General features: G+C 37.2%; 1 protein-coding gene and 1 long non-coding RNA gene across 5 annotated transcripts in view; one reads left to right on the top strand and one right to left on the bottom strand.

Annotated features, from left to right (window-relative positions):
- LOC123379049 overlaps nucleotides 1-27,079 on the top strand; it is a 79,938-nt gene that overhangs the window by 18,591 nt on the left and 34,268 nt on the right. The window contains exons 3-5 of one of the 3 annotated variants that reach the window (XR_006583011.1): nucleotides 4,366-4,480; nucleotides 18,807-18,938; nucleotides 21,309-24,403. Coding sequence is in view for 1 of the 3 variants with exons in the window: in XM_045033445.1 (XP_044889380.1) it covers nucleotides 4,366-4,480; nucleotides 18,807-18,882 (191 nt within the window). In the remaining 2 variants the exon portion in view is untranslated. Of the gene's footprint in view, nucleotides 1-4,365; nucleotides 4,481-18,806; nucleotides 19,305-21,308; nucleotides 24,404-27,079 lie in introns of those variants that run through there. The other 2 variants (XM_045033445.1, XR_006583010.1) reach the window with 2 other exon arrangements.
- LOC109502181 overlaps nucleotides 14,186-27,079 on the bottom strand; it is a 39,377-nt gene continuing 26,483 nt past the window's right edge. The window contains exons 3-4 of one of the 2 annotated variants that reach the window (XR_002160616.2): nucleotides 24,379-24,579; nucleotides 14,186-14,581 (exon numbers count right to left, since the gene is read on the bottom strand). This is a non-coding gene — a long non-coding RNA (uncharacterized LOC109502181). The remainder of the gene's footprint in view (nucleotides 14,582-24,378; nucleotides 24,580-27,079) is intronic. The other variant, XR_002160615.2, reaches the window with a different exon arrangement.

Raw genomic sequence — 27,079 nt, 5'->3', positions numbered from 1 at the left:
AATTTTCTTTTTTTTTTATTGGTTAGCTTCAAGTGAGTTTTTACATAGACCCAGAAATGCAGACAAAATTCTCTATAGCCACTCCAGCACACTGTGTGACACAATATTGTAAAAAAGGTACATATTGTTTTCAGATCAGATTCTTTAAAGCAGATGCACATTACGATGATCTGATAGTAAATACCCAAAGCTGTACATTATCACATCTTTGAACACTTTGTGCACATTATACAGATCATACAAATAGACTGTGCACTTTGAGATTAACATGACCAGCGGATAATGATGTCTGCAGCACTACAATATGAAAAATATTAAAAAATATTCCTGTTGTGTTTACTCTCAATTTGGAGTTATGGTGCTAGTATCAATTTAAAAATCCTATATATTTTGCTACCAGAAATATATCTTCATAAGCAATATTTCTGGTATTCTAATAAGACACTCAAACACCTGATCAGCACATATGTATATGTATATAAATTTATATATATGTCATGGTAAAGTTATTAAACTCATTGATTTTGCAAAAAAAAGAAATATTTATTTATCTTGAGAAAGAGCTGAGGAGGAACAGAGAGAGAGAGAGAGAGAGAGGGGGGGGGGGGGAGGGAGAGAGATATAATTCCAAACAGGCTCTGTGCTGTCAGCACAGAGCCCCATGCAGGGTTTGAACTCATGAACTGCGAGATCATGACCTGAACCAAGAATAAGAGTCCCAGGCTTAACCGGCTGAGCCACCAGGCATCCCTGGTTTTGCAAAAATGTTTAAATTATAATAATTTCTTAGATTATATGCACAGTAATCTTTTTTCCAAGCCTGTTCCCAATCTTTATGCTGTAATCACATAAATAGAATCGCATGTGATGCACAATAAAATACTAGCTATAAATTCTGAAACAATTCTTAGTTCTTGATAGTACTGTAGTGTAACACAAAAGTAATGCATTCTTTGTTCCCTCTTCCCTGAAAACCACAAAAGTCTATTAGCCCTCTTAGTACATATACCGGAAGCAATATTGGTAATTTTTAACAAGAAGTATTCCAAAAGTGTAATGACATCATTGGAGGGATTTTGTATGAAAAACAAGTAAGGAACTTAACTGCTAATGAGTAACTCTCTTAGATTCTCATTAAACCAAAGTTTACATAGATATGAAAATGAATAAATGTGTGAATGACCATAGCAGCCATGTGGTTTAGAATTATCAGTGTGGAGTCGGATAATCTGAACATGGGTTGTAGGTGGAGAAGAGAGTAAAGGGAGTGTATGTATGTTGTTTGTCCTCTGCTGTAATCCTAGGTGTTGGTGCATTTTGTCCTGGTTCATCCTCATGATGAGGCAGGCAGATATGTGCTCCATTTGACAGTTGGGCAAGCAGAGGCTCAGTGGTTGGATGTAACTCATTCCTAGGTGACATTGCTAGGATGGGCACCTGAATTTACAGGCAGGAACCCTCCTTGGCCCATCACATTCCATATTCTCTGGCTCTAACACTTAGAATTGAGCTTTTTGCATCTTAGTTTCCTCATGTGTGGGAGAGGAATAAGAAACCTGCATTACCTATCTCTCAAGGCGTTTTTAGAATCAAGTGCAATATGAAACAACTTTGAAAACCATGTGGGGCACTCCAAGAATAAGAATAAACAGAATAAACAGCTAAGTTAGGTTTCATTAGCAATACAAGCCACAAACCATATTCCATCACAATTCCTTCCCCTTTTGTCATCTTTCTATTTGTTCTTCCAGCCCGTCTCCCCGAATTCATCTGTTCCCCTCACTGAAAATCCTTCTTTCTGCGAGTTTAAAGTTGCCTGATAAGAGCCCTGAGCTGAGACCCTAGAATGTACTTTCTCTTCCCCTGTTTAGCCTTCATTTTCTTTATGACTGTTGAGTCAAGGGCCGTTTTCAACTTGTAGAGGCCCAGTACTTGGCTGTGGTCCCCTTTCTCCATCTTCAAAACCAGCAACAGCAGGTTAAGTGTTTCCCATGTCACCTTTCTTCTCTGCCACTTTTAGGGACTCATGTGGTAAGATTGGTCCCAGGATAATCTCCCCATTGCAAACCTTAATCACATCTGCAAAGTCTCTTTTGCCATGTAAGGTCACTTAGTCATAATTTCCAGTGATTAGGGCGTGGGCATCTTTGTGGGATCATTATTCAGCCTGTGGCACAAGTCCTAATGATATTACTCAAACCAAAGAATCAGCTATGCCAAAGGCCAGCTCTGTGCCTAAACTTCTTCAACTACTGAGAGGATAACTCCCATTTCCCCTTCAATCCACCTTGAGTCAGGTATTTTGTCACTTGCAACTTAAGAAGCCCTAACTACTACATAATTTGACTGAACCTCAGGCTTTTTTTATTGTGTATATTTATATCCCAAAGAGCTGCTATTTGAAAGCATACTCTTTAGGGAATGTTGTTGATTTTTTTTCCCCCAACTCCTTGATTTTATAGAAGAAACCAAGACCCAAAGAAGAAAACTAATTTTCTCAAGGTCCCAAAGCTGTTCATTTCAGAATCAACAATGAATCTCCAAATTCCAGGCTGTCACTACAATGTTTGAATTGATGAAAATTTTCACCTTCATCAGAGATGTCTTACTTCCCCTGCAATGGCCACCTCAACACCTCCTTCCATGACAACATGCCCAGTCCCTATCTGTGCCCCAACAACTGCCATCTGGATTTTACTTCCAACTGCAACTTCTCCTTTTCTATCTAGCTACAGAAAGTCAAATGACTACTTGACTGTTGGACTGATTATTTATTTACTCATTCATTTCTCCTTTTTAAAAAAACAATATGGGGCACCTGGGTGGCTGGTCGGTTAAGCATCCGACTTTGGCTCAGGTCGTGATTTCATGGTCTGTGAGTTTGAGCCCCGCGTCAGGCTCTGTGCTGACAGCTCAGAGCCTGGAGCCTGCTTCGATTTCTGTGTCTCCCTCTTGCTCTGCCCCTCCCCCGCTCATGCTTTGTCTCTCAAAAATAAATAAACATTAATACAACAAAAGTACTTAGCTGGCACTAATAAACTAAATTGCCATCTCATATTTGTTAGATATTAATCAAATCTCCACATGTTACTATGTCTTTTTTAAAAAATGTCAGAAATTTTTAATAACAATATTGTCATCTTCCTGTAGACAAGTGTCTGTTACTGTTTTAGTTTCTGATGACCTGGGCCAAGGTGACCTTGTTCAGCTTCTAGGGGGGAAAGTATCTGTTTTCCTGGCAAGGATATAAGAATGCACAATGGAAAAGGATTTCTAATTTCTGGGACTGAGAACAGCTTAGTCTCACAGCCACTCATGACTTGCTCAAGAGGTGTCTGTGATGTTTGATTCTGTTCCCAGATATCAGCAATGGATTAAAGAAGTGAAATAATACATTACCACTAAATGAACTTAGGAATTTTTGGAGTTACAGTCTATTAAAATATTATGCCTGCAAATTTCACTTTCTACATGTTGTTTATTTTTTGAAAGGACAGAAGCAAAATGCATTCCCTGGTGTTTCTCTCTCTTCTTAACCTCTTCTTTGCTCTTCATACTGCCAACCTAAGTGCATCCTGACACTGGGCTCCCTCCCAATCTGGCAAACTCAGAACCCAAAAGCCTCCGTATCATCCTCTCCAGTGATATTTGAAGGCTACTTCAGGGTAAGGTTTGTGAGGACCAGATGGTCCCACAATGGGAGAAGGAAGGTGTGCTCCCTTCAGATCTTTCCAACAAATTGCTGTGCCTTCCATGCCCAGGCCAGAACCCACTGTCAGAGTGTACTTATTTTTTCCTTGTCTACTCAGAGCTACTGCCTCGGTTTCAAAAAGCCAGGTTTTGGGGCGCCTGGGTGGCACAGTCAGTTAAGCGTCCGACTTCAGCCAGGTCACGATCTCGCGGTCCGTGAGTTCGAGCCCCGTGTCAGGCTCTGGGCTGATGGCTCGGAGCCTGGAGCCTGTTTCCGATTCTGTGTCTCCCTCTCTCTGCCCCTCCCCCGTTCATGCTCTGTCTCTCTCTGTCCCAAAAATAAATAAACGTTGAAAAAAAAATTAAAAAAAAAAAGCCAGGTTTTTCCCTTGAAATGGAGATGACATGTATAAGTTATCACTGATTTCCGAGACCTTGCTTTTCCCACTGCTGCTTAATTAAAATCATAAGTTAAGTATTGTTTTATTTCCATTTGTTTTCAGTTTTAGTAGAGAAAAAATAAAAATCGTGTGTGTGTGTGTGTGTGTGTGTGTCTGTTTTCTATCTTCTCACGGTAATAAGAGGTGAAATCCACAAACTGTTTAAGTTTAAATTCTTATCCCATCTCCTAACTGCATGGTTCTAAACAGGTTATTCAACTTCTGTATTCCTCAGTTATCTCAGCTGTAAAGGGGAATAATAAGAATGCCTTCCACCTGAGTTGTCGTGAAGATGTAGTGAGAATACACACAGGATGCTTGGACCAGCATCTACTTTGTAGTAGCACTCAGTAAGTGTTGGCTATTTGTTGTGGTGGTGGTGGTGATGGTGGTTATCTAAGAGGAAAGTTCTGTGTCTGTTGTGAACCAAGGAAGGACATAAACGCTGAGTGGAAGCAAAGGAAATAATAGTAGGGAAAAAAAAAAGACGTGTGTAGGTCACCAGGAAGAAAATGAAAGAAGCTTATGACCACTATTTTTTCCTCTAAACCACAGAAGCTGTAGTACATCCTTCCAATAAGCCCCCTGTCTTTAGGCTTTTCCATATAAGGGATTCTCTAGGTGGAGAATACTAAATTGAGGAATTCTCTGGTGAAGAGGGCTTCTGAGGACTAATTTGTTTATTTCATTACTATACTTAACACTATTTCTATGGGAAATACATTCCAGATTACAAACAAACCAAACTAGAAAAGAACTTTTCAGATGAGACCCCTCAGTAAACTAGGGAAGTCAACAGAGGACATTTTTGTTTGAGAAGAAAAGAATGTCGGTGCCATTTAGATGGTCATGGTCTTGTCACCATCATGCTAGATGTTTTCTGCTGCTTTTTATATGTAAAAAAAGAAATGAACATAAATTTTAAAATTTCAAAAAAAGGTGGAAGTAATGTCTTCACTAAAAATTTGCAAATGAAATATTTCATTATATTCATCTTTTTATGCAATAATAAAAACTTCAAACAGGAATTCTTAAAGTATATAATGAATTTGGCATTATAATGAAATTCAAATAATATTTCCAATTTTAAAGACATAAGAAGAGAAATCAAAATGGTGATTATCAATCATTGCTGAATAATCTGAGGAAATAATTATTCCAAAAGTACAGTTGCAGCTGGCAGTAAATGCTATATGATATAATTATTCTTTATTTTTTCAGATTTTACTATTAGAAAAAATATAATTTAACTTGGTTAACATATCTTGATATTTACATAATAGATAAATAGTATTTTTCACAAAGAAAGACTTAGTTGAAAGACCAAAAGTTCAATCTTTTTAATTATTTACAATTTTACACAAATGATGAGAAAACACTATGGAATATTGGGGTAAAATATCTTTTTAAGCCAGTAGCTCATGAGGAGTCTCAATCAATCATTTTTCATATTATTGAAACATGTTTACTTATTACATCCCATTGGGTAAATGCAGATGGCATGGGATAGATTGTTTTTCTAGAATGGGAACACTAAATAAACAACAAGTCCGTTGTAGCAGAATCCCTTTGCCAAGATGCAATGCAGTTGCTGTGTTCCTCTTTAACGATGGTTCTTCCACTGTAGCAGCCAGCCCCCACGATGGCCTCCAGTGATCCTTGTCTTTGGGTATTGACACCCTTCTGTTGATTCGTCCCATACTGAATGGAGTTGGCTGTGTAGCAAACCGGATATTGTGAAAATGACCGGGTATAACTTCTAAGTGTAGAAACAACATTAAAGCTTCTATCCTGTTCTCTTGTATCACTTGCTCTGGGAAAAGTTGGCTGTTACAATGTGAGGTCACTCAAGAAGCCCCATGATAAGACTATTATGCCAGAGAGCACTTCAGACTCAAAACTTTGAGCCATAACCACCATCTAAACCACTTCTGAATTTCTGCTAAGTTTGGGGAGATTTGTTACACAGCAAGAGAAAACTAATATTCTCTTTCTTCAGAACACCTTAATTATGTCATGTTATGAAGGCCATGGTTTCTTGAAGCTACTTTTTATACTATTAGTAACATCTGCCAGCTTGCAATGTTGCTTGGGTTTTATAATGTCAGATGTCTTCCACCAATTTCTAATTCCCTGTTGGCCTCCAGCCTCTATTTCCTCTATTTCTTTGAGGAAAGGAAGGAACTTTGGGTGAAAGCTCCAGAACAACCATTTGCAACATTTGATCATCAGTATGGGCCAAAATTATTCACCAGAACTAAATTAATGGAGTAACTAAACAACAACAGAGGGAGGTACCATTAAGGGAAAACACAAGATGGCATATGAATGCTCACCAACTGAAAGCTTAGAATGATACCCATCATATATATTGGCTTACTGGATATAAGGGAAAAACTGAATATATTTATATTATATTTGTATCAATCAGGAAACGTGGATTTTGCTGTAATGTAAATAATCCTCAAATCTCAGAGATTTTATAAAACAAAGATTATTTCTTGCTCACTCTACTTATCCATGGGTTTACTTGGAAGTTTACTCTGTATCATCCTCACTTAAGTCTAAGATAAAAGCTCTTGGAACATTTCCAGTCACCATGGCAAAGAGAAAAAGCTATAGCAACTTATACTCACTTTTGCTCAAATTCCATTGGGCATAGCTAACTTCAAAGAGGAAAAGGAAATATAATTCTGCTGTGTGCACAGGAAGAATATTTGGCCAACAGCACACATGCCACCATATGTATTCAAATTAATATCAAGTATTACTGACATGAATATACAGTACTATAATAAACCACTATATACACAGTGCTGTATGAGACAGACTTACAATGTGACTTTTTTTCTGGCAAAGGTGGGAGTGGGTAAGCTGGGAATAAAATGCAGTGGTGAGAATATAGAAGGATCAAAAAAAGGTTACAATAAACTTTATTGTAATAAAAGGATAATTAATTTTATTTGTTATTTTGTATTAAAGACAAATGTTTTAGAGCACAGAGAAGAGGAAAGAATGTTAGTAACTAAATGTTTGAAGAATCAAGGAGTGAATGGATGAATGTATGAAGCCCTAGAATTTTAGTATCTCATTAATGATCCTGGGTGGTTCTAAGACCCTGAAGTTGACCCAATCCCTGTAATAGTCTCTTTGATTAATTTGCTACCATTCCTAGAATGCTCAGTACTATGAGTGACTTGGGTCAATCTGGAGTCCTTGAATTTATGGGAAATTGTGTGAAGTCTGGACTGTACTGAGTTTGGCACATAGTGAGCTTGGCCATTTCTCATCTCTTTGAAGTCCCTTCATTATAAGTTGTGGACTTTTTTCTTCCATTGCAAAATTTGTGAGAGAATCATAACCCTGGCCACACAGGATATTTACCATTAGCTCATGAATACAATTACAAGAGAAATGTATTTTCTTTGTATGTTCATTATATTGAGATAGATGCTAATTCTTTTTTTTTTAAGTTTTTTTTTTAAGTTTATTTATTTTGAGAGAGAGGGGGCGGCAAGCATGAGGGGGAATGGCAGAAAGATTGGGAGAGAGAGAATCCTAAGCATGCTCTGCACTGTCACTACAGAGCCTGATTCGGGGCTCGAACTCATGAACTGTGAGATCATAACCTGAGCCGAAATCAAAAGTTGGGCACTTAACCAACTAAGGCACCCAGGTGCCCCTGTTCCTTTTTAAATAACATTCTGTTCTTGTTTTTTGGATGCATTATTTTCTCATATATCTGAAGGTATAGAACTATAGATAATTTTGAATTTTTTCTCTATTCTTTGGGTCACTATCTTTCCCTCTGAGTTTAGATTTTTTTGTCCTCATCTGTCATGTTGAAGACTTTTCTTCTGTGTCTGGTAATTCTTAGTTACCAATCACATTTTAAGAATGAGACTTAATTAAGCTGAATGAAAGCTCAGAGCACAGTCGGAGTTTGCTGACGATAAAGTTCACTGTAGGGAGATTTACTAGTAAGGCAGCATTTTCCTAGGTGAACCCCAGATTTCAATTTGTATGAGTCTTTCCTTGGGGTCCTTTCAGTTTTTTCAGAGAGGTGTCTTGAAGTCTCCTACCTAGAAAGGCCTGTTCCTTGCTGTCAACATTTTGAAAGCAGAGCCAGAGAAGGGGATGGAGGTTTTACAATTTAGTACTAAACTTTCATTTATTTTAGTCCTGTGTTTTAGCCTCAGCCTCTGCTATGCCTGAGATCCTTAAAACTAGTGGCCACTATAGTCCATTTTCTTTGGAGAATAATCCCCTCTTTCCTACAGGGTAGTGTGTGTGTTGTGTGCGTGTATTGTGTGTGTATATATATGTGTTTGTGTAGGCGGGGGTGCGGGGGGTTCATCTTGTCTATACTCACACTTTCTACCCCTCCTCAGGTTTTTAGCGCTGCACTTCATCCTTGCTTCTATATTCAGCCCTTCAGGACTTTTTGACCCAACCTCCTGGCTTTGTCCCTCTGATCTGCCTATACTTCTCTACCTGCTTCTTTTCTAAATAGTTGTTGAAATCCCATGTCCTCTGTTTTTTTTCTTTATCCTTTTCTTGTAGGCAGATACCTTTGTTTTTCTTTTGCTATCATTTTGGCAGAGGTTGTAGAAGGAGAAGAGATGAGTGCATGTAATTAATTCACCATTTTTAACCAAGAGCTCCTTAGGATTTTTTCTCTAAAGCACCAAGGCAATCAGACTTTTCACAAGAGCCCTTGATCCTTACATTCTTTTTCTCCCATCATTTGGCAAAGTAGAAAAACAAATTTACTCTTTGATCTAGTAACATGGCTGAAAAAATCTAAATAAATAATTGTCTGCTATAAAGCATTTTCTCTTCAGCTGTTTAATAGTACACCCTATGTACACCCTCCACAATATTATTCTATGATTACATATTTTAAGATTTTTTTGAAAGAAGTGTAAAATATCAAACAGGTTTAAAATGCTATTAGCCACTGAGTAAATGTTATATGGTGTTTAAACTCCCCCTTTTTTTAATGGGCCACCAAAAGGTAAAAATAGAAAAGAATTTTGTGAGTAACCTGATTTTTTTCCCATCAATCTTTTCCAGTCTTTCTGGGACCATTTAAAACGATTAGATTTCAAAATGTCAAATTTTAGCATTTCTTCAATGTATATGTTTATCAAATTTTCATTTAATAATTCTGTTATTCTTTCTGCCTATCATCTTTTTTTGTACGTAAGATTAAAGCATTGCATGTATGTAAATTCCGATTGTTCTGTTATTTATTTTGTGATTAAGAAGTATTTCCATAAAATATTTAGAAATATTCCAAATGTGTATGTAAATTAGACTGTTAGACTGATCACAACTGCCAGACTGGTACCCTTTCAAAGTAAGTTATTTATCTATAATTTCAAATGTCCTAACAGAAGCAGTCTCAGGGTTTTCAGCAACTTACAGTTATTGATATTATTGGAAAATATTTTTAGACTGTATTCTAGAATATATACACAAGGTTTCATCTCTGGGAAATTATAATTTAAAGTATGACTAGACAGGGATGCCTGAGTGGCTCAGTGGGTTGAGCGTCTAACTCTTGATTTCTGCTCAGGTTCTGATCTCATGGCTGGTGGGTTCAAGCCCCACATGGGGCTCTGTACTGACAGCCTGGAGACTGCTTTGGATTCTACGTCTCCATCTCTCTCTGCCACTCACTCTCTCTGTCTTTGTCTCTCTCAAAAATAAACATTAAATTTTTTTTTAAGTATGACTAGACAAAGAAATGTGAAATGATATAGAATTGCTAAGATGAGGAAGGAATGTTCTCAGAAGGAAAAAACCACCCAAAGGCAACAATTGAGGATGTAGAAAGGGGTTTACCAAGCTGGTTGCAACTTCTCTTAAGAGACAGGACTGTCAATTGAGAAAATGCCAAGGATGAAAAGCTGAATATTGATCATTTCCTCCCACTCTTTGACCCAGAAAAGCAAATTAAAACTTTGAAAGAAAAGGAATGAAAAAGTGATGTTCTAATGGTGGGACTCCTTTCCTTGGACAGGGAACCTAGGTAAACGGTTACTCATTGTTTTTTCATCTCTGAAGTAAGGCTGGTAAATTACATAGGTGAACACTTTTAACACATCACTACCACAACAAATGGTAAGTGTTAAATGAGTTAAGTAAAAGAAAAACTTAGCCAAAACGAAATGAATCCATTTCAAGGTAAACAACAGGTTTCCATTTCCAATGAACCTAAGACACTGCAAGGGGACCAGATAACATTATCGGCATACAATGAAACCACCTGTTATTCTAGAGTCTAAATTGAGAAATCCAGAAAGTCTCCAGTCTCTCAGTTCAGGATGCTTTAGATTTAACAACAAATAAGAGTTTCAAATCTCAAGATGCTAAAGAAAGTGTTTATGATGTAATAAGTAGCTGATTATAATATTGGGAAAAGATTTGTTCTGATAACTATTTTCATGCTTTGGATTTACTTTTTATCATAAAATACTGGTATTTTATACTATTGTACCTAAAGTTTTGCTTCCAAAGTTGTGATAAAGTCTCAAAAGGTAGAATCAAATGAGTATGTAAGATGAAGCAAAATGAAGGATAATAAAAAATAAAAACAGTCAATGTGAAAGGCAGTGTCTTATCTATATATTAATAATATTGAGGTTAGGACTTCAGGAGCAAGATAACTAAATTTTGGGATTTTGCTCCAGAATACATAGACATAGTCACAATGAAGTACAGACCTAGGATTTAGATGCAGTCTTTTTCACATTGCAATATTGGGCAACTACCTGACCAGGGATCCCCTCCCCTTCTCCACTCACATGGATGCACACAAAGGAACAGTTGGAAACAGAGCAGGGCTGCCAGTGTCCCACAAATAGGATGGCAAATTTCCCAAGAATTGCACGTAGAGTTAGAGGAAACCAAGGATGGAGAATGCCTTAAAAAAGAAAATCCACAAAGAGATATCTGACCCTAACCTCGGCTACAGGAGCTAGAAAGAAGAGAAACAAAGACCTAGTTATACAGACGACATTAAAACAAACACATGTACAACATTGATAAGCATTTTGCTTAAAGGAAGAAAAGAACAGGAAGGGCTGAAAGTCTCCACACAGACCAATCTGTTTGATGAAAACATATTTCCTTTTTTCTTCTGCTCTCCTCTAGAAGACAGTGTACAAAGTGCTCATTTATATTTTCTTTGTTTTCATCCCAAAGCTGGAAGATCAAAGAGTTAATAAAACCTCCTTGCTATAGAAGGTCATTACAAAACTAAATGCAGCAATTCAAAGTGGAAAATAGAATGAATGCCAAGGAGATGTTTAACGAAGTAACATTCTACATGTATTCTTTGAAGAACATTTGCAGACTCGTTTGATTGCTTTAGAGCTCACAGGGCACAATGCGTCCTGTGCGGAGCCAACAGTGACTGATGGTTGCGTTCTGCGGCACTGAGGCCAAGCCACTCAGAATCACAAGTATATTTGAGAGTGAATTACCTAATATGGTGGAAATATTCATGAGTATTTTACATAGCAAAATGGTATTAAAAACTTGCACATTTTTCCCCCTTTAGGACTAAATGTCCAAATATAAGACATGAGTCTATTCATTTGAAAAATAATTTGAAGCCCTATTTTCCCAAGAACTGACAAGTTGGATGGCAAGATAAGGGATTAGCTTGATGTTTCCCATTAGCTTTTGAGATCCTTTTTTTTTTTTTTTCCTGTTTCTGTTTCTTTTTCTTATTTTTTGGTCCTTTTTTGGCACTTACATTCTTAGAATGGGAGCAAATACGGAATATAGAGAGGTAGCCTGTGGAATTATCAATATTGTCATAGGATTCATTTGACAGAGACAGGCTGGTACATTGCACTTGCCTTACCGTGTGACATAAGGCAAGAATTTGCTATTCACTGTAGCCCTTGAATCTTGGCTTTGAGACCCATTGGTTTTTTTCCTAGAAAAGATGCACAACAGTCTAGAACATCAGAAATCACCAGCCTGCTGGTGGACCCATGACTATGTGGTGAACCCATGACTATGTGGTGACACGGAGGCCAATGGTAGAGATTATTTAGAGTCTCCGAGGTATAATCAGACTTTTTTTTTTAGTGTTTAAAAACTTGGGAAATACATGTTGTTTTTCTTTTCAAGACGATAAGGTTCTTCTCTAGGATAATTTGGGAAACTGGCAAAGCAGGTGTTCAGATAATGATTCCACTCAGAAGAGGAGTGTAATTAAATAACAACATAGGAACATAACGATATCTGAGATTAAGTTTAAGCCATTAAACTTTTTAATTATTTGGAGCGAATAATTGACCTATTTTACCATAAAATGAAACTTTTGAAGTACTGTTGAATGTTGTCCTGATGCCAGTAGTCTTTTTTTTTCCCCCCTTTTTGCATCAGTGGTGCATGTCACCTTCCTGCGAGGCAACCAGTTTGCAGATCTGGCCAGAGGGAAAATTACTGGGCAACAGAATGAAAAGGAGGCATAAGTCAGCTCAGCTCTCTGAACCCTAGAAAAGGCAACTTCCCTCTAGCTCATGAAAGAGGACGATTGTGCTCAGTACCACTTATCCGGTGCCAACAATCTGGTAAGCCCTCTATTCAGCGCCACACCAAGGCTCTAGCAAGGTGACCCAGAGTTTCGGGCTGAGGTCAGGGAAAGGTCAATGCCTGAAAAATGGAACTAGTCAAAAGGAAAGAATCCTAGGAATGGGTGAGGTTAGTCACCCACAAGAGTAGCCCGATCCACAAAATGGCATAGAAAAGCATTTTTTATGGAATTTAAAGTTCTAAATAATCTCTCTGGCCTCGGCAAGCTGGGGCTAGATGCTCTGAAGTATGCTTATAGTAATCAGCATTCTGTCATGAAAATTCCTATAGACTTCGTCCATCTCTTCATTTCTACTTTTCTCTTTCTTAAGTTCCCTCCTCCCCGCCACTCCAACCTTCGAAACTAAAGACCAGACAATAGGCATGAAGACACTATCACCTTGTTATTAGAAACCCTCTCTAAAAGCTAGTCAGCTTTCCCTTCTCCAGTATCTTTCTGGTGCCTCCCTATAAAGGCAGAGTCAAATACATGCCTACATGATGACATTAGTTGTGCACGGTATGCCATGAGTACCCATTTTAAATAAGCACTTTCAAGGTAAACGGAACCTTGATGTTTGGAATATTCATTTGTCCTTTCAGAACTGTCCTTCCCTCATGTGATACATATGAGTGCTTCTAGGGTGCCTATTATGAGCAGAGGTTATCAGGATGAAGGAATGTGGGCTTAGGGTTATTTATTTTCAGGTTAAAAAAAAAAAGACATTTCTTCCCCTAGATGGCAAAATGAAAACATTTTACAAATAAATCCACAAATAAAACTTGATCACTTTAAAGATGTGAAAAGACTAGGTATACTTTGAAAAGGAGTTTTATTCTAAAGAAGCAACCAGAAGCTGATATGTGTAACTAAAATGTTTACTATTCATCTGCTTTCTTTTTCTAAGAAATCCCAAATCATGAAGTTAGAAGGTATTTCATTACTTCTCTTTAGTGTGTGGAAGGATGGAGAGAGAAATTTCAAGTTCTTTTTGTTTTATATTTGTTGTCAAGAATTCATATAAGAAAGTCAATTTTATACAAAATAATTTCATAAAATTACTTTAAAGAGAGTCAATTTCCATAGATCAATTTCAGTAGGTCATATAATATAAGCCTTTTAATATGAGCTCCTTAGTTTTATTAGTACATTATAAATTATTTATCTTGGAAAAAATACATTAAAAACAGAATTAGAATGTCTTTGGTTTATATAGCTCACAGCATTAAGTTAGAATAGTATAATACATGTTATACAGCGAGAAATGTAAATGTGGCCTAAAAGAACATTTTTGAGTCAGTTTCACATTAAACATTGAATAGAAAAGTTGACTTATCTTAAAATAAAGCAAGTCACTATATCACTCTGCTACAAGCAAATGTTTCGTTTGTAAATAAGGATGAACTGACAGTGCTTGAAAGTGTAGTTCATCAAAATCACAACAAGAAACCAAATATTATGAATGTGTAAAATTCCATGTTTATTTAATATCCATTACATAGCCGGTTCATTGAAACCAGACTTTGTAAAGACAAATAACATTTCTGATGAACATAAACAATATCATATAGTTGAAATTCATCCTGTATTTTCACATGAATAAAGATGTCATTATGCAAGAGTTTCAACAATAAAGACCTTGCTGTGAATTGGCATGGCATGCTTCAAGGCAGCACCAGCCTCCGTCAGCTCAAGAGGGGACATTAGCAGCTCTGCGCCAAGGAGCTCAGTGATCCCATGTTCACACTCAACTGTTGTGGAACCTTTCCCTGATATCAGAGTTGGTGTCCAGTGTGGTCTGTGTCATGGGTACTTCCTCAGAGGACACATCCAAAGCTCAGGCTGGGTATTCCTAATACAAAAAAAAAAAAAAAAAAAAAAAAAAAAAGCAGAAAACCAATGGCAATATGCAGATAATGCACTTCTCTAGTGAAGGAGAAGTAGAAGTATACTCAATAATATCAATGATTATCTTTATAGTTGCACGTATTTATTGAAGTTTACTGTGTGCCAGGTACAATACTAAGCCCTTAACATTCACTGTTATATAAAACAGATGAACATAAAGGAAGGGAAGCAAAAATAACATAAAAACATGGAGGGGGACAAAACATAAGAGACTCTTAAATATGGAGAACAAACAGAGGGTTACAGTAGGGATTGTGGAAGGGGGGGATGGGCTAAATGGATAAAGGGCATTAAGGAATCTACCCCTGAAATCATTGTTGCACTATATGCTAACAAGAATGTAAATTAAAAAAAATTTTTTTCAATAAAAAAATAAAAAATATTATGTCAAAAAAATAAGACAAATAAAAAAAGATTTATATCTAAGAAATATTCACTATAGCATTATTTACAATAGTAAACAAATGGAAACATTCCACAGGGGCAATAGTTTGGGAATTAGAAATATGTCAAATTCATAATCAGAACACTATGTAGCCATTAAAATCATGATATGAGGTAATGTCTGTAATTGTCATGTTAAATAAAAAGAACACAAAAGTTCACAGACTATATAATGTGATATTTGGTTAAAAAAATCCTATATATCTGTGCAGTTAAATTCTGAAATGAAATTTAAAAAAATTCACTGTTGCATAAAATAGTCACAAGAATACTTTAAAGTAAACACTTCAGTTATTTGTGTTTTATAAACAGGGAAGCTAAGCTCGACAGAAGTCAAGAAACTCGAACGCAGTTTCACAGTAAATAGTAGAACCAGAATGTCCTTTGTGGCATCAAACATGGCTCAGGGAAGACCAGTAGCTTCCTGTGTCTGACATTGTAGATGAGCTGATAGCTTCTTCCAAGCTATTTGTAGCCCTTTTCCACCTTGCTTTCTCTATTATGGAGGCTAGAATTCCTCACATTCTACAAAGACCTTTTTATGTCTTTCTGATAATACTTTTTCTTCTAATTTTTACATTCTGAACCACAACACAGGTCTTCCTGCTCCTAGGAGTGACCATGTGATAGATTCTGGCTAAGATGTATGGTGAAGTTGCTAGCTAGGTTTTGCAGAATGTTTTTTTTTTAAAGAGACAAACTCAGTGGTATGGTAGGTCTCTAGCTAAGAGGGTAAACCCCATGTTAAGTATTCTATACAACATATATACACCACACACACGCATGCACACACACAGAGCAAGAAAAACAGACTCCTGGTCCTTTCACCCCTCCACACTTCTTCTTTACCTATCCTGGATTATCCATCTTCAGATTGGTTGATACATAAAAGAAAAAACAATCCTTCTGGTAAGCCATGTTAATTTGGTCCTTGTGGCTGACTATACTGATCACCTAAAACTGCTTTATAAAGTTTTGTGACTTACTGGGGGAAATAGTCACTAATATTTGTTAAATAAAAGTATAAATGATTGAGCTGTATATTTTAATTGAGGTATATTCTGTTCTGTATTTCTACAATTAAATTAATGCTGGGTGAATTTCCTTTTATTTAAATACTAAACACAAGCACATCTGAAATAGCTATCAGTTCTTTTTGCTCTAAGTGTGTAGGTTAAAAAATAAGACAAGCCCTCTGGGCTATGTGCACAGAAAGAATAGCTATAGCCCTGATCAGAGGGTGCCAAAGTCTAGAATTGAATTCATTGTTGGGCCCAACAGAAAAGGAAAGGAGAAAATCAAGGGGAGAAAAGAAGACATTTTTGGAAAAAGTGAGACACTCAGATTAAAAAAAAAAATTCTGTGAAATTGAACAAAACCCACTTTCGCACCCCCTCCCCCTGTTAATGATTGGAATCCCATTTCCAACACTCATTGGGTGTATGACCAGAGATAAGGTTGTTTCACCTCTGTGAGATTACCAGTTGTTTTCATATATAAAGTCAACATTTTGCAGCCCTTCTCATAGGATTGTTTTGGGATTAACTAAAACAATGAATATAACTTGTCTGGTGCTGTGCCTGACTCATAGAATACAGTTAACAGATTTTAATTCTGACCCCCACCCAGCTCCCCATTACCCATCCCCTTTGACAGAAAGATGACTTCAAAGACTTCTGTCTAATCTCTGAAAGCATTCTTTTTCTTCACAGTCTAGTCCCTATACAAAGATAACATTTGGTTGGACATAGATATTAGTGAAAAAAATGCCTCCAAGAGGGATATAAGCTTCCTGAAGGCAGTAACCATGTCTTATTAATGTTTAATTCTTCAAGAACTTGAGTTTCTAAAAAATGTCCAGTTAAGGTATTTAAAGAGAAAATAACTTTTGAGGCCCCCATATGACCGTTTAATGATTTATCAAGTCTAAAGCCTCCTCTTTTTCAAGGTGTAATCTTGTCAGCATTTACTACCCATTGAACACAATACTTGAAGACTTGTAAAGTAATTCTGAACAAAGGTAAACCCATATCGTCCATAATAATAGGAAGTCATGAAAAAGCAAAAAATATAGTATAATGGTTGTTTACTGTGAACTATTCCCTATGCTAGGCTCCTTTATACATCATCACTAATCATCTTCACAACTATGCAAAATAGGTGTCATTAGCCCCATATTATGAAAGGAAAGCCAGCCATCAAAGACTTGATTGGCACTAATAAATGAATGCAGAGTGCCTTCATCACAGTTTGACTTCAGATCTCTCATATTCCAATGTTGGAGCTCTTCACACTCTACCTACTGCATCCCAGAAGACATGCAGACTATGAATTTCTAGAAAAAAGAAAAAAGTAAAGGAAATCAGACATCCAGTTTGGTGGAAAACAAGGTTTGGAGACCTTAATTATTCAGATCTATAATGTCAAAATTATTAATTGCTAATAAAAATCAATAATAGGGTAGGTCTATTTTTAATTTTTTGAGGAACCTCCACAACCCCAATGTTTATAGCAGCACTCTCAACAATAGCCAAATTATGGAAAGAGCCTAAATGTCCATCAACTGATGAATGGATAAAGAAATTGTGGTTTATATACACAATGGAATACTACGTGGCAACGAGAAAGAATGAAATATGGCCCTTTGTAGCAACATGGATGGAACTGGAGAGTGTGATGCTAAGTGAAATAAGCCATACAGAGAAAGACAGATACCATATGGTTTCACTCTTATGTGGATCCTGAGAAACTTAACAGAAACCCATGGGGGAGGGGAAGGAAAAAAAAAGAGGTTAGAGTGGAAGAGAGCCAAAGCATAAGAGACTCTTAAAAACTGAGAACAAACTGAGTGTTGATGGGGGGTGGGAGGGAGGGGAAGGTGGGTGATGGGTATTGAGGAGGGCACCTTTTGGGATGAGCACTGGGTGTTGTATGGAAACCAATTTGACAATAAACTTCATATATTGAAAAAAAAATTAAAAAATAATAAAAATAATAAAAAAGAAAAAATCAATAATGCCCAATAATACTATTAATAGTATAAAAAAGTCTCATTTAATCTTCACAACATTCTGTGAGACAGATGTTATTGCCTCCTTACCTGAATAGATGTTGACATTTAGAGAGAGCAATGGCTTTTCCAAATAACAGATCTTGGACTTAAATTCTGACTTCATCACCTAGTCTAGTCCAGTCCATCACCATCACCTTTCAGTATACCACCACATTCTGCCTGCCATGCTACTTTGCCTGAATTTCAGTGAAAAAAGGACAAAAGATATGGTGACATGGAGTAAACACCATCTTTGGCTCTTCCAAAGGGCCTTTACTAGATCTAAATGCTTTCTGCTGACAAGGCTTTTTTTTTTTTTTAAATGTCTTCTGAGAAGGCATTCTGATAAAGTATGGATTCAACAGAACAAGTCTTCCCACTGAGCAAGTATTAAAGCAATTTTCTGAAGGTCTTTAGTTCATGCTTGGTTTTCAGTATGTCCTTTTCCTTCTTAACATCTGTTTTCAAATGAGCAGTGAGGAATCACTTTAAGGACTAGAATAGCTCTGGGATATTTAACAGATGCTGGAACTCATGTCTTGGGCGCCAGTTCAGATCCAAAGATATATGGTTCTCTCCTCTTCTAACCTATGACTTTAAGCAGTAAGAGCAGACCAATGTGTTTAAACTAGTATATTGTACCATAAAACCATTGTTTCCTATTTTGATTTAGAGATGCTGGTGAGGAATCAACTAGGATTGTTACCACTGAGAACTTGCACGGCAGTAACCATCATTCACTCCAGTGACACATGGTGTGTCTCTTGTGCTTTTTGAAGCAGGACAGCTGGATATAAGCAATCAGGTGAGGTGGGATAGCATACATTCCTTTGAAAAATCTTTCTGAGTTTGGAAAAAGTGGAACTAGGGTGAGCAGCAGATAGAGCAGCAAGCAGTAGCTAACCAAGAAGAAAGATGATAATTCAAGCTGGGACTAAATTAAAATGAACAGAAAGAAAGCCCAAATGAGCCAATAGCTAAACATGGGAATGAAAAAGACTTAAATGCCAAACATATCAACCTTGAAGACTAAAGGACCCTGGACAATACAGGTGACAATAAAAGCCAAAGGCACTCAGCACTCAGTTATTCTTTCTTTTTAAGGTTATGTATTTATTTTAAGAAGGAGAGAGAGTGTGCATGCTAGCCGGGGAGGGGCAGAGAGGGAGGAAGAGTGAGAGAATTCCAAGCAGGCCCCATACTGTTTCTGCAGAGCCTGACGTAGGGCTCAGTGTGGGTCTGGAACCCATGAGCTGTGAGATCATGACCTGAACGGAAATCTAGAGTCAGACGCTCAACCACTGAGCCACTGAGGTGCCCCAAGTTTTTGATGCCCCTTAAGTGTTAAAAACACTGTCTTCCAATTTGACAATAAATTTCATATTTAAAAAAAAATTAAAATTAAATAAAAAAAATAAAAAATAAATAAAAACATTGTCTTCAGATATTATTAAGGAAAGATACCTGAATCAGAAAGACTCAATTATATTTATAGATAACATTCTGACTCCTGGAGTGGGCCAACGATGTAAAGGCATCCTTCAAAACCTAGTGTTTGCAAAGGCTTCTTTCTGTTTGTGCTCTACATTACATAGTTCTCCTTTTATTCCTTCTTGAACCCCTATTTACTATTGTGATATAGCATATTAGCAAAAGCAAACACTTCTGTTTCACTCTTCTAACATATATCTATTAATTTAGCCTCCACAACAAACCTCTGAGATAGGATCTATTATTATCCCCATTTTACAGATGAAGAAACAGCACAGAGAGGTCTGGCAGGCTCCCAAAGTCATGCAGGTAGTTAGTGAAACCAGGCCATCTTCTCCAAGTCCTTGCTCTTAACCACTACACAAAGATGCCTTGCTTAACTCTTTAATGCAGTTAAAATATTTGACAGTCCTCTAAGAATAAAATTTCACTACAAACAAACTTATAGGTAACTTTCAGGTATTAGTGGGTCCATAATTGACCTGAAAAATCAAATTGTTTTTATTAAACTATGATTTAATTTCTAGTCTCTTTTGGTATGCAATTATATTGCATAAAATATAGGAATAAAATATATTGTTTTACTTACGTGATGATAATAATCATTAGAGAAATCTGAAAATTTCAGGAAGAACCTAAAAACTATAATTTTTTAAAAGGCTGAGTTCAAAAAGCCAAGCTAAAGCTAATGGGGCACCTCTTTGAGATGTGTTTAGTTTACAAATAACAAAAGACTCCTATATTCCTACCATCATTTGTGGGCATTATAAACATTGTATTAATGAAAATGCTAGTTCTGTTGGTGGCATTTTAAACAAGGAAGAGGCGGCTGTACTTTAGAGCTGAACATACACATAATTGGAAAAGGTGATGATGAACTAAACCATATTTACACAAACATTTGAAGTAATCGCTCATGAGTCCTGTAGAATAGTTTTCCCCTTTTAAAATGATCACACACAGTACCCTATTGGTTCATTTCTTGGCATCTTATTCATGCTGTAAAGCTCCCTGCTGGATAGGAAATCTAGTCTCCATCACCACCTTTTTTTCAAATTAAGTTTCTCTCTCTTGCTGGGTTCATGAATGAAGTAAAATCTAAGGATTTTTCAATTTGTTTCATAATTTTTTGAAATGGGAATTTCAACCAGTGGCCATTAGAACGACAAACTCCAAAACTTTATGTCACAGTAACAAAGGATGTGCATAGGGGAGTGTGTGTGTGTGTGTGTGTGTGTGTGTGTGTGTGTGTGTGTGGTTTATTTATGTGCCCAGCCAGAGACTATTGCAGTGATGACAAAAATTGGAGAATAGAGACTGGTAAATATGCTCTCTGTGGAGAAAAAATGCAAATTTAAAATGAGTTGGACTTTCCCTCTACTACATATTTATTTACCAAAGTCATAGAAAACCCGAACTCATTTCAGGCTTCTTGAAAAGTAAACCAAAAAATGATTAAGCATCTCTGATAAAAGTGTGCATATATGGCTAGAATGCTAAATATCACAGATGAAAAAAAAAAGCAACTTCCTATACTTTCAAAAAAATCCCCCCCAAAACCTATTCTGACCAAAAATCATTTCCAAGCAATCTAGTAAGTAAAGTGTGAATGTATTAACCTGATGGTTTTCTGAAGTTTTCCTGAAAGTTGCACGTGTAAAGTTTTCATCTCTTACCTTTCTAGAAGCATGAACTGTCCATCTGTGTATCCTAGACACAACAGTATCCAAGACGACACCAGCATAAAGTATAATGAAGTAGTGTTTCTCAAAATGTGATGCAAGAACTCCTCGAGTTCCATGAAAATCCTGCACATAGCCTGTGGATGGTCTTTGTAAGGTTAATCAAATATCAGTGGCAATGGCAACACTCTTTGTGCTGGCATGAGCTAATAATCTACTTATGATATATACTAAAATTAGATGTCAGTTCATTATTGCCTCATCAAAAAGAGCACTAATTCTGATGAATTACTTTGATGGGTACGGCTGGGGTAGGAGCAGTAGGGTGTGGATTCTTTAGTTTTATCCGAGTAGTGTAAGGATTCAAGTATTTTTCGACTCATGTTCTTGGGACACCCATTTTTGTAGCCGCCTGAGATTTCCTAAATTGTTGTTTTACTGATCCTGAATCCAAAGAGAAAAAAGTTGACACCTTCTAAAAGAGATAGGTTTCAAATGACTATATGGGGTGCAATTTACATTGGAATGATTTCTCTTAATTTTGAGCATTAACCATTCCCATTGCTGTAGTACCTCCCCAAAGGAAGCATGGTTCATAGTCTTCAGACTGCCTTTTGGCACAGTAATGTATTCTCAATCTCACAGTAGTAGCCTGAAGGGCAGGAATTGTGGCCTCTTTTCTTCCTTCTTTGTATCCCTAGCACCTAAGAGTGTGCTCCATAGAATCAATTTGAATCAATGCCTGGAGACACCTAAAGTAGATGATTTGGTGTATAGTTATACTCGATTACCTAAATGTAAAATTACTATCGTATAGAAAGTAAAAAACATAATCCTAATGCTTTTCAAAAATGTACAACCACTTCATGACATGCCAAGATGGCTCCTGATATAGAGTCCTTCTGTGACAAGCTCACTACCCCACATAATCATTTGCAGAAACACTGGCCCCCACTTTCATATCGCCTCCCCACCTTACGTATGCAATTCTATGAGTTTAAAAACCTCTTCGTCCCAAGATTTAGACCCACTAACCTTAGGTTTCGCTAACCAATTCCATGTGGTTTTATAATAGCATCTATTCTACAGTGCTCAACATCTTACAACATGCTTTTCCTGAGCACCTGTGTTTTGGAGAAAGTGACCAGTCTGTCACCATGCAGGCCCCCTAATGTCAGCTCACTTCTCTTTTGGCACCTTTCTGGCCCACCAGAGATTGTGGAAGAGGGATACTGTGAAAAGACTATTTAAGTCCACTCATCAAAGCAACTTAAGTGATGTATTGGATTAAAGTGTTATCACTATCTTAGCCAGTTAGGCTCCTGAATGGACTGGAGGAGAGAAAACCTTTCTGATGTACTTTGACTTCAAATTTTAAGTCCGAGTTATTTACCTCCCGAACTTACAATCTCCAACTTTCCTATTTCTACACTTCTGAATAATTGTTCCCTCTTTCTGGAATGTTCTTCCTGGCTCCTCTGGGATAGCAACTCAAATCTTCTGGGACTATATCCAATGTGATCTCCTCTGGGAAATGTTTCCCAGTTTTGTCAACATGTGCTTGTGATTGATTTTTCTTACATATTTTCTTGGGCAAACTCTAAGGCCTGTGTCTAATTCATGTTCATGTCTATATAATATTGAAGAGAGTGTCTGATTAGTGCTTAGTAGATACTCAGCAAACATTATGTTAAGTGTAAATAATTAATGACTGCAACCACCTCTCAGAGATTTCAATTCCTTCTTCCTGGAATGGAATGTAGAATTAAGCCATGAAAAAGGAAGTGATATTAAAATTTGTTATTTTTTTTTATTATTATTAAAGAAACTACTCTTTAAGGAGGGATGGAAGAAAGAAAAATTTCTCCTTGGGTCTTACTCGGAGAGGTCACATCTTTGTTCTTTCAAAGTCGGCAAACATCAAACAGTTATTATTCAGGCTAATTTAATTTTCATGGTACTGGGCTATTTTATTATAATTAGCTTCTTTTACTACTAATAAGGAAGAGAAAAACATATACAAGGTGAAAGCATCTGTCTTCACAAAACCAAATGCCAACAATTCCAAGTTCTTCACTCTTTCCATGGTGGTTATATATCTGAGCTTGTCAATGTTAGAATAGACTTTAAGCTCCTGGTCATTTCCTCAAGCAAATATGATGAAACCAAAGGATCAAATAACGTTTTCAATTTATAATGTCTCACTACAAATTTTTAATTTTTTATAAATGAATTATTAAAGCTGCAAATGATAGTGGCTTCCTTTGAAGAATTATTTAAAGCTCTCTTTAAGTACTTAAAAGATAATAAAGAATAAGAAAATTCTGTGATTGGTTAAAGGGCAAAGGTATGTGTGCTATTGATGACGGCAGGAAACAGTCTGCCAGGTGACTTCAATTCAGCTGAATCATGTGACCCATATTTGTTGAGTAGAGGAATCAAGAAGTAGGCCAGTTAAAGAGGCTTGACAAAGATTGGAGACCCCTGGGTCAGAAACCCTGCAAACAAAGATAAGTGATTTTTTTTTTTTTTACTGAAAAGGATCAATACCTTATACATCTAACTAAGCTGTCTTCTCCATCAGCTAGAGTATGTCTTTTAGTCTTCTTGAGACTCAGTGCCCTCATTTGTAAGTGGGACCACTGTAACATCCTTGATAAATGATGAGGACAGGCAGACCTGAGATAACAACCCTTTCTGAACTCACCTAGAAAGGGGAAAGCTAAGAGAGAGAACCCTACTGGGAATTATATTTCAAACGGGAAGCTGAATGTTGGAGTAGATTCCACACAGCTATGGGATGACTTGGTTTTGGTAAGTAAATAGCTCTTTCTGTCTGATTCCTCACTGATGGAATGGGGAGGTTTTTCAGGAAGTATAAAACAATTGAAACCTATAAGTAAGAGCAAAGTCATAAAAACCATCTGCAGTCGCATAAACTAAACGGACTCCCTCTGACATGAATTGCTAAAGAGGCATTGTGGAATCTTCACATGTAGTGTGGCTTCTAGTCTACTCTCCTACCCCTGTTTCAGGGAGGATTGTGAGAGAGAAGTTATAACGACTGGGTACCTGAGATGAATCCTGAATGGCGCAGGGTGCATGACAGGATGCTCCTGGCGTCAGGACAGAATGCTCCTGAGACCATGTCATGCACAGCAGTCTCATGAGTGAGCCAAGGGGTTGTAGAGATGGGTTCCAGGCCTTCGTGAGAATGGTTTGCAAGTGATCCCCAATTTCAAATGGCGATCATTTTCGCTCTGCTCAGGTACTCTGCATCAGAAACGAATCTGCTCAGGAATTCTTAGAAGACAATCAAAGAGGGTGCAGCAGCTTCTTCCTTCTCTGGGGAGTTATGCTGAGCAGCCTCCCTTCCACATATATTGTGCTGTGCGTGGAATGGCGGGGGGGGGAGGTCCCTTGGAATTCTTCAGAGACTGAAGCCTCTCTAAAGGCTATTTGGCTGGGCTCTCAGAATCAAGAATGAACACGTTAGAGTCAGAAGTGGGTCTGAAAATGGGAATCCTCAATTTGGGAGAGTATTAGTAACTTAGAAAAGGTGGTGAATTTATTTTTACCTCATTAAACAACCTGAATGTTATTTAGACATTAAGAGAGAGAATCAGTGTAATTGTTTCCCATTTCAGCCCTTGGACTTTTCTCTTTCATTAATAGATGTTAGTTACTTCTTTAGACACCCAGTATATAACACAGATGCCTATTAGCCCCAACATCTGAATAAAGGAAACTGAGGCAGAGCAAAGTTAAGGAATTCGTTCTCATCTGACTGGAATTCTTAAAGATATTAAATGCCTTACTCTGTTTCACCTCTTTCCATATACAGCATAGATTTTAACACCTAAATGATTAATTCACCAGCTTGACTCTGCTACCCACCTCCTCTCTTCCCCCGCTTTCCCACTGGGAGACTGGCTTCAGTTCATAGATAATACATGGACAAGAGGACAAGAGGAAAGCTTTTATTTATTTATTTTTTTTATAAGTCAGTAGTTCGGTGACCACTCTGTCATTCTGAAGTTCTGTTCCTTGTGCTCCAGAATGTCTAGTCAGCTGGAGGGGCCAGTACCTTAAGAGGCCGTGAGTCTTGGTCAGTAGAAGGAGCTTGCTCCTCTATCCCCCTCAGACCTCACAGAAATACTTTGTCAAGAATCTCTGGATTTCACAAAGACATGTAGATTTCTTATCTCAAACTGCAAGTTTCACTATAATATTTTTAAGATCTTTAAGACCCATAATTTCCCTGAATTCAAACCTCTTTCTAGTAGCATTTAGGTTTGTATTTCAATGAGACCCTATTCATGTGAAAAGATATATATTGCTTAGGAAATTAGTCATTAGGTTTACAAGTATTTACGACTTGTAAATTTAAAACAAAACATATTTTGATTTACTCAGACGCTAGCCTCAAAAGAGAAAAAACACAAGTTTAGCTTTTAATTTAATCTTAAAAAGTTTTATACTGGGGAATTTTTTTTCTCCACTTTGGTTCTCAGCTAGCCCATGTCTCACAAATATAGTTTAATTTTCCTAATATTTACAGTTCCTCTGAAATAATCTTATCAAGTCACTCCTGTCATTCATTGTTTTTCAAGCTCAAAGTTAATGTGTAGTATTCACAAAGCGATAGGGGAAAGGACATTTTATTTTATTTATTTAAAAAATTTTTTTTAACATTTATTCATTTTTGAGAGACAGAAAGAGACAGAACATGAGTGGAGGAGGGGCAGAGAGAGAGAGAGGGAGAGACAGAGTCTGAACCAGGCTCCAGGCCCTGATCTGTTAGCAGAGCCCAACACAGGGCTTGAACTCATGAACCACATGACCATGCCCTGAGCCAAAGTTGGATGCTGAACCAACTGGGTCAGCCAGGTGCCCCGAAAGGCCATTTTATTTTATTTTATTTTTTTAATGTTTATTTATTTTTGAGAGAGGGAGAGACGCAGAGTGTGAGTGGGGGAGGGGCAGAGAGAGACAGGGAGACACAGAATCTGAAGCAGGCTCCAAGCTGTCAGCACAGAACCCAATATGGGGTTCAAACTCATGAACCGTGAGATCTTGACCTGAGCCGAAGTCAGATACTTAACTGACTGAGCCACCCAGGTGCCCCCAAAAAGCCATTTTAAGCAAAATGATTCAAATTAGTAATTTTTTGGAAATGATTCAAAAAGAGAAGTGACATTTACTTGGCAAATGGCCTGTGGACTACAGACTGTCCTGACTGGGATTTTCTGCCCTCTCAAGGCTTTGAGTTTCCCACCTATCCAGTGAGTCAGTCTCCAGCTCCCCAGCACCTTTGTGACTTTTACTGTTTCAATGACTATAGCCTTTATGTAATATTTGCATTGCTGTCTTCTCTGAACTAATGTTTACTTAATTTTTGTCCTGAATTAACTTAAAAATTTTTTTAACTTAACTAAATGTATCTTAAAAGAAAGTTTTGTGTCTCCGCCATAAGTAAATGGACAAAATTTATTTAGTGGAAACCATACAGTGTTATTAAATTCTAGCTCCACAGAGTTGTCTGCTGAAGACTGAGCCTGAGGCTTGCTTTCTGTTTCTTAAAAAGCAAGAGAAAAGTGGTAGAGAGTTCTTTGTCTGCCCCAGTCTGAGACTTTCTTCCAGATATAATTAGAAGTCTCAAAAAACCTGAAATAATGCAAACTTTCTTATTGTGTTCTTTGGTATCGATATGCCTGCTAAAATTATCTTGTATACACCATTGGTCCATATATATCCCTCAACCTGGGAAACA

Source organism: Felis catus, chromosome A1, assembly GCF_018350175.1.
Source record: "Felis catus isolate Fca126 chromosome A1, F.catus_Fca126_mat1.0, whole genome shotgun sequence".
Taxonomy (NCBI): Eukaryota; Metazoa; Chordata; class Mammalia; order Carnivora; family Felidae; genus Felis; species Felis catus.
This window is presented reverse-complemented; position numbering and strand designations above follow the sequence as displayed.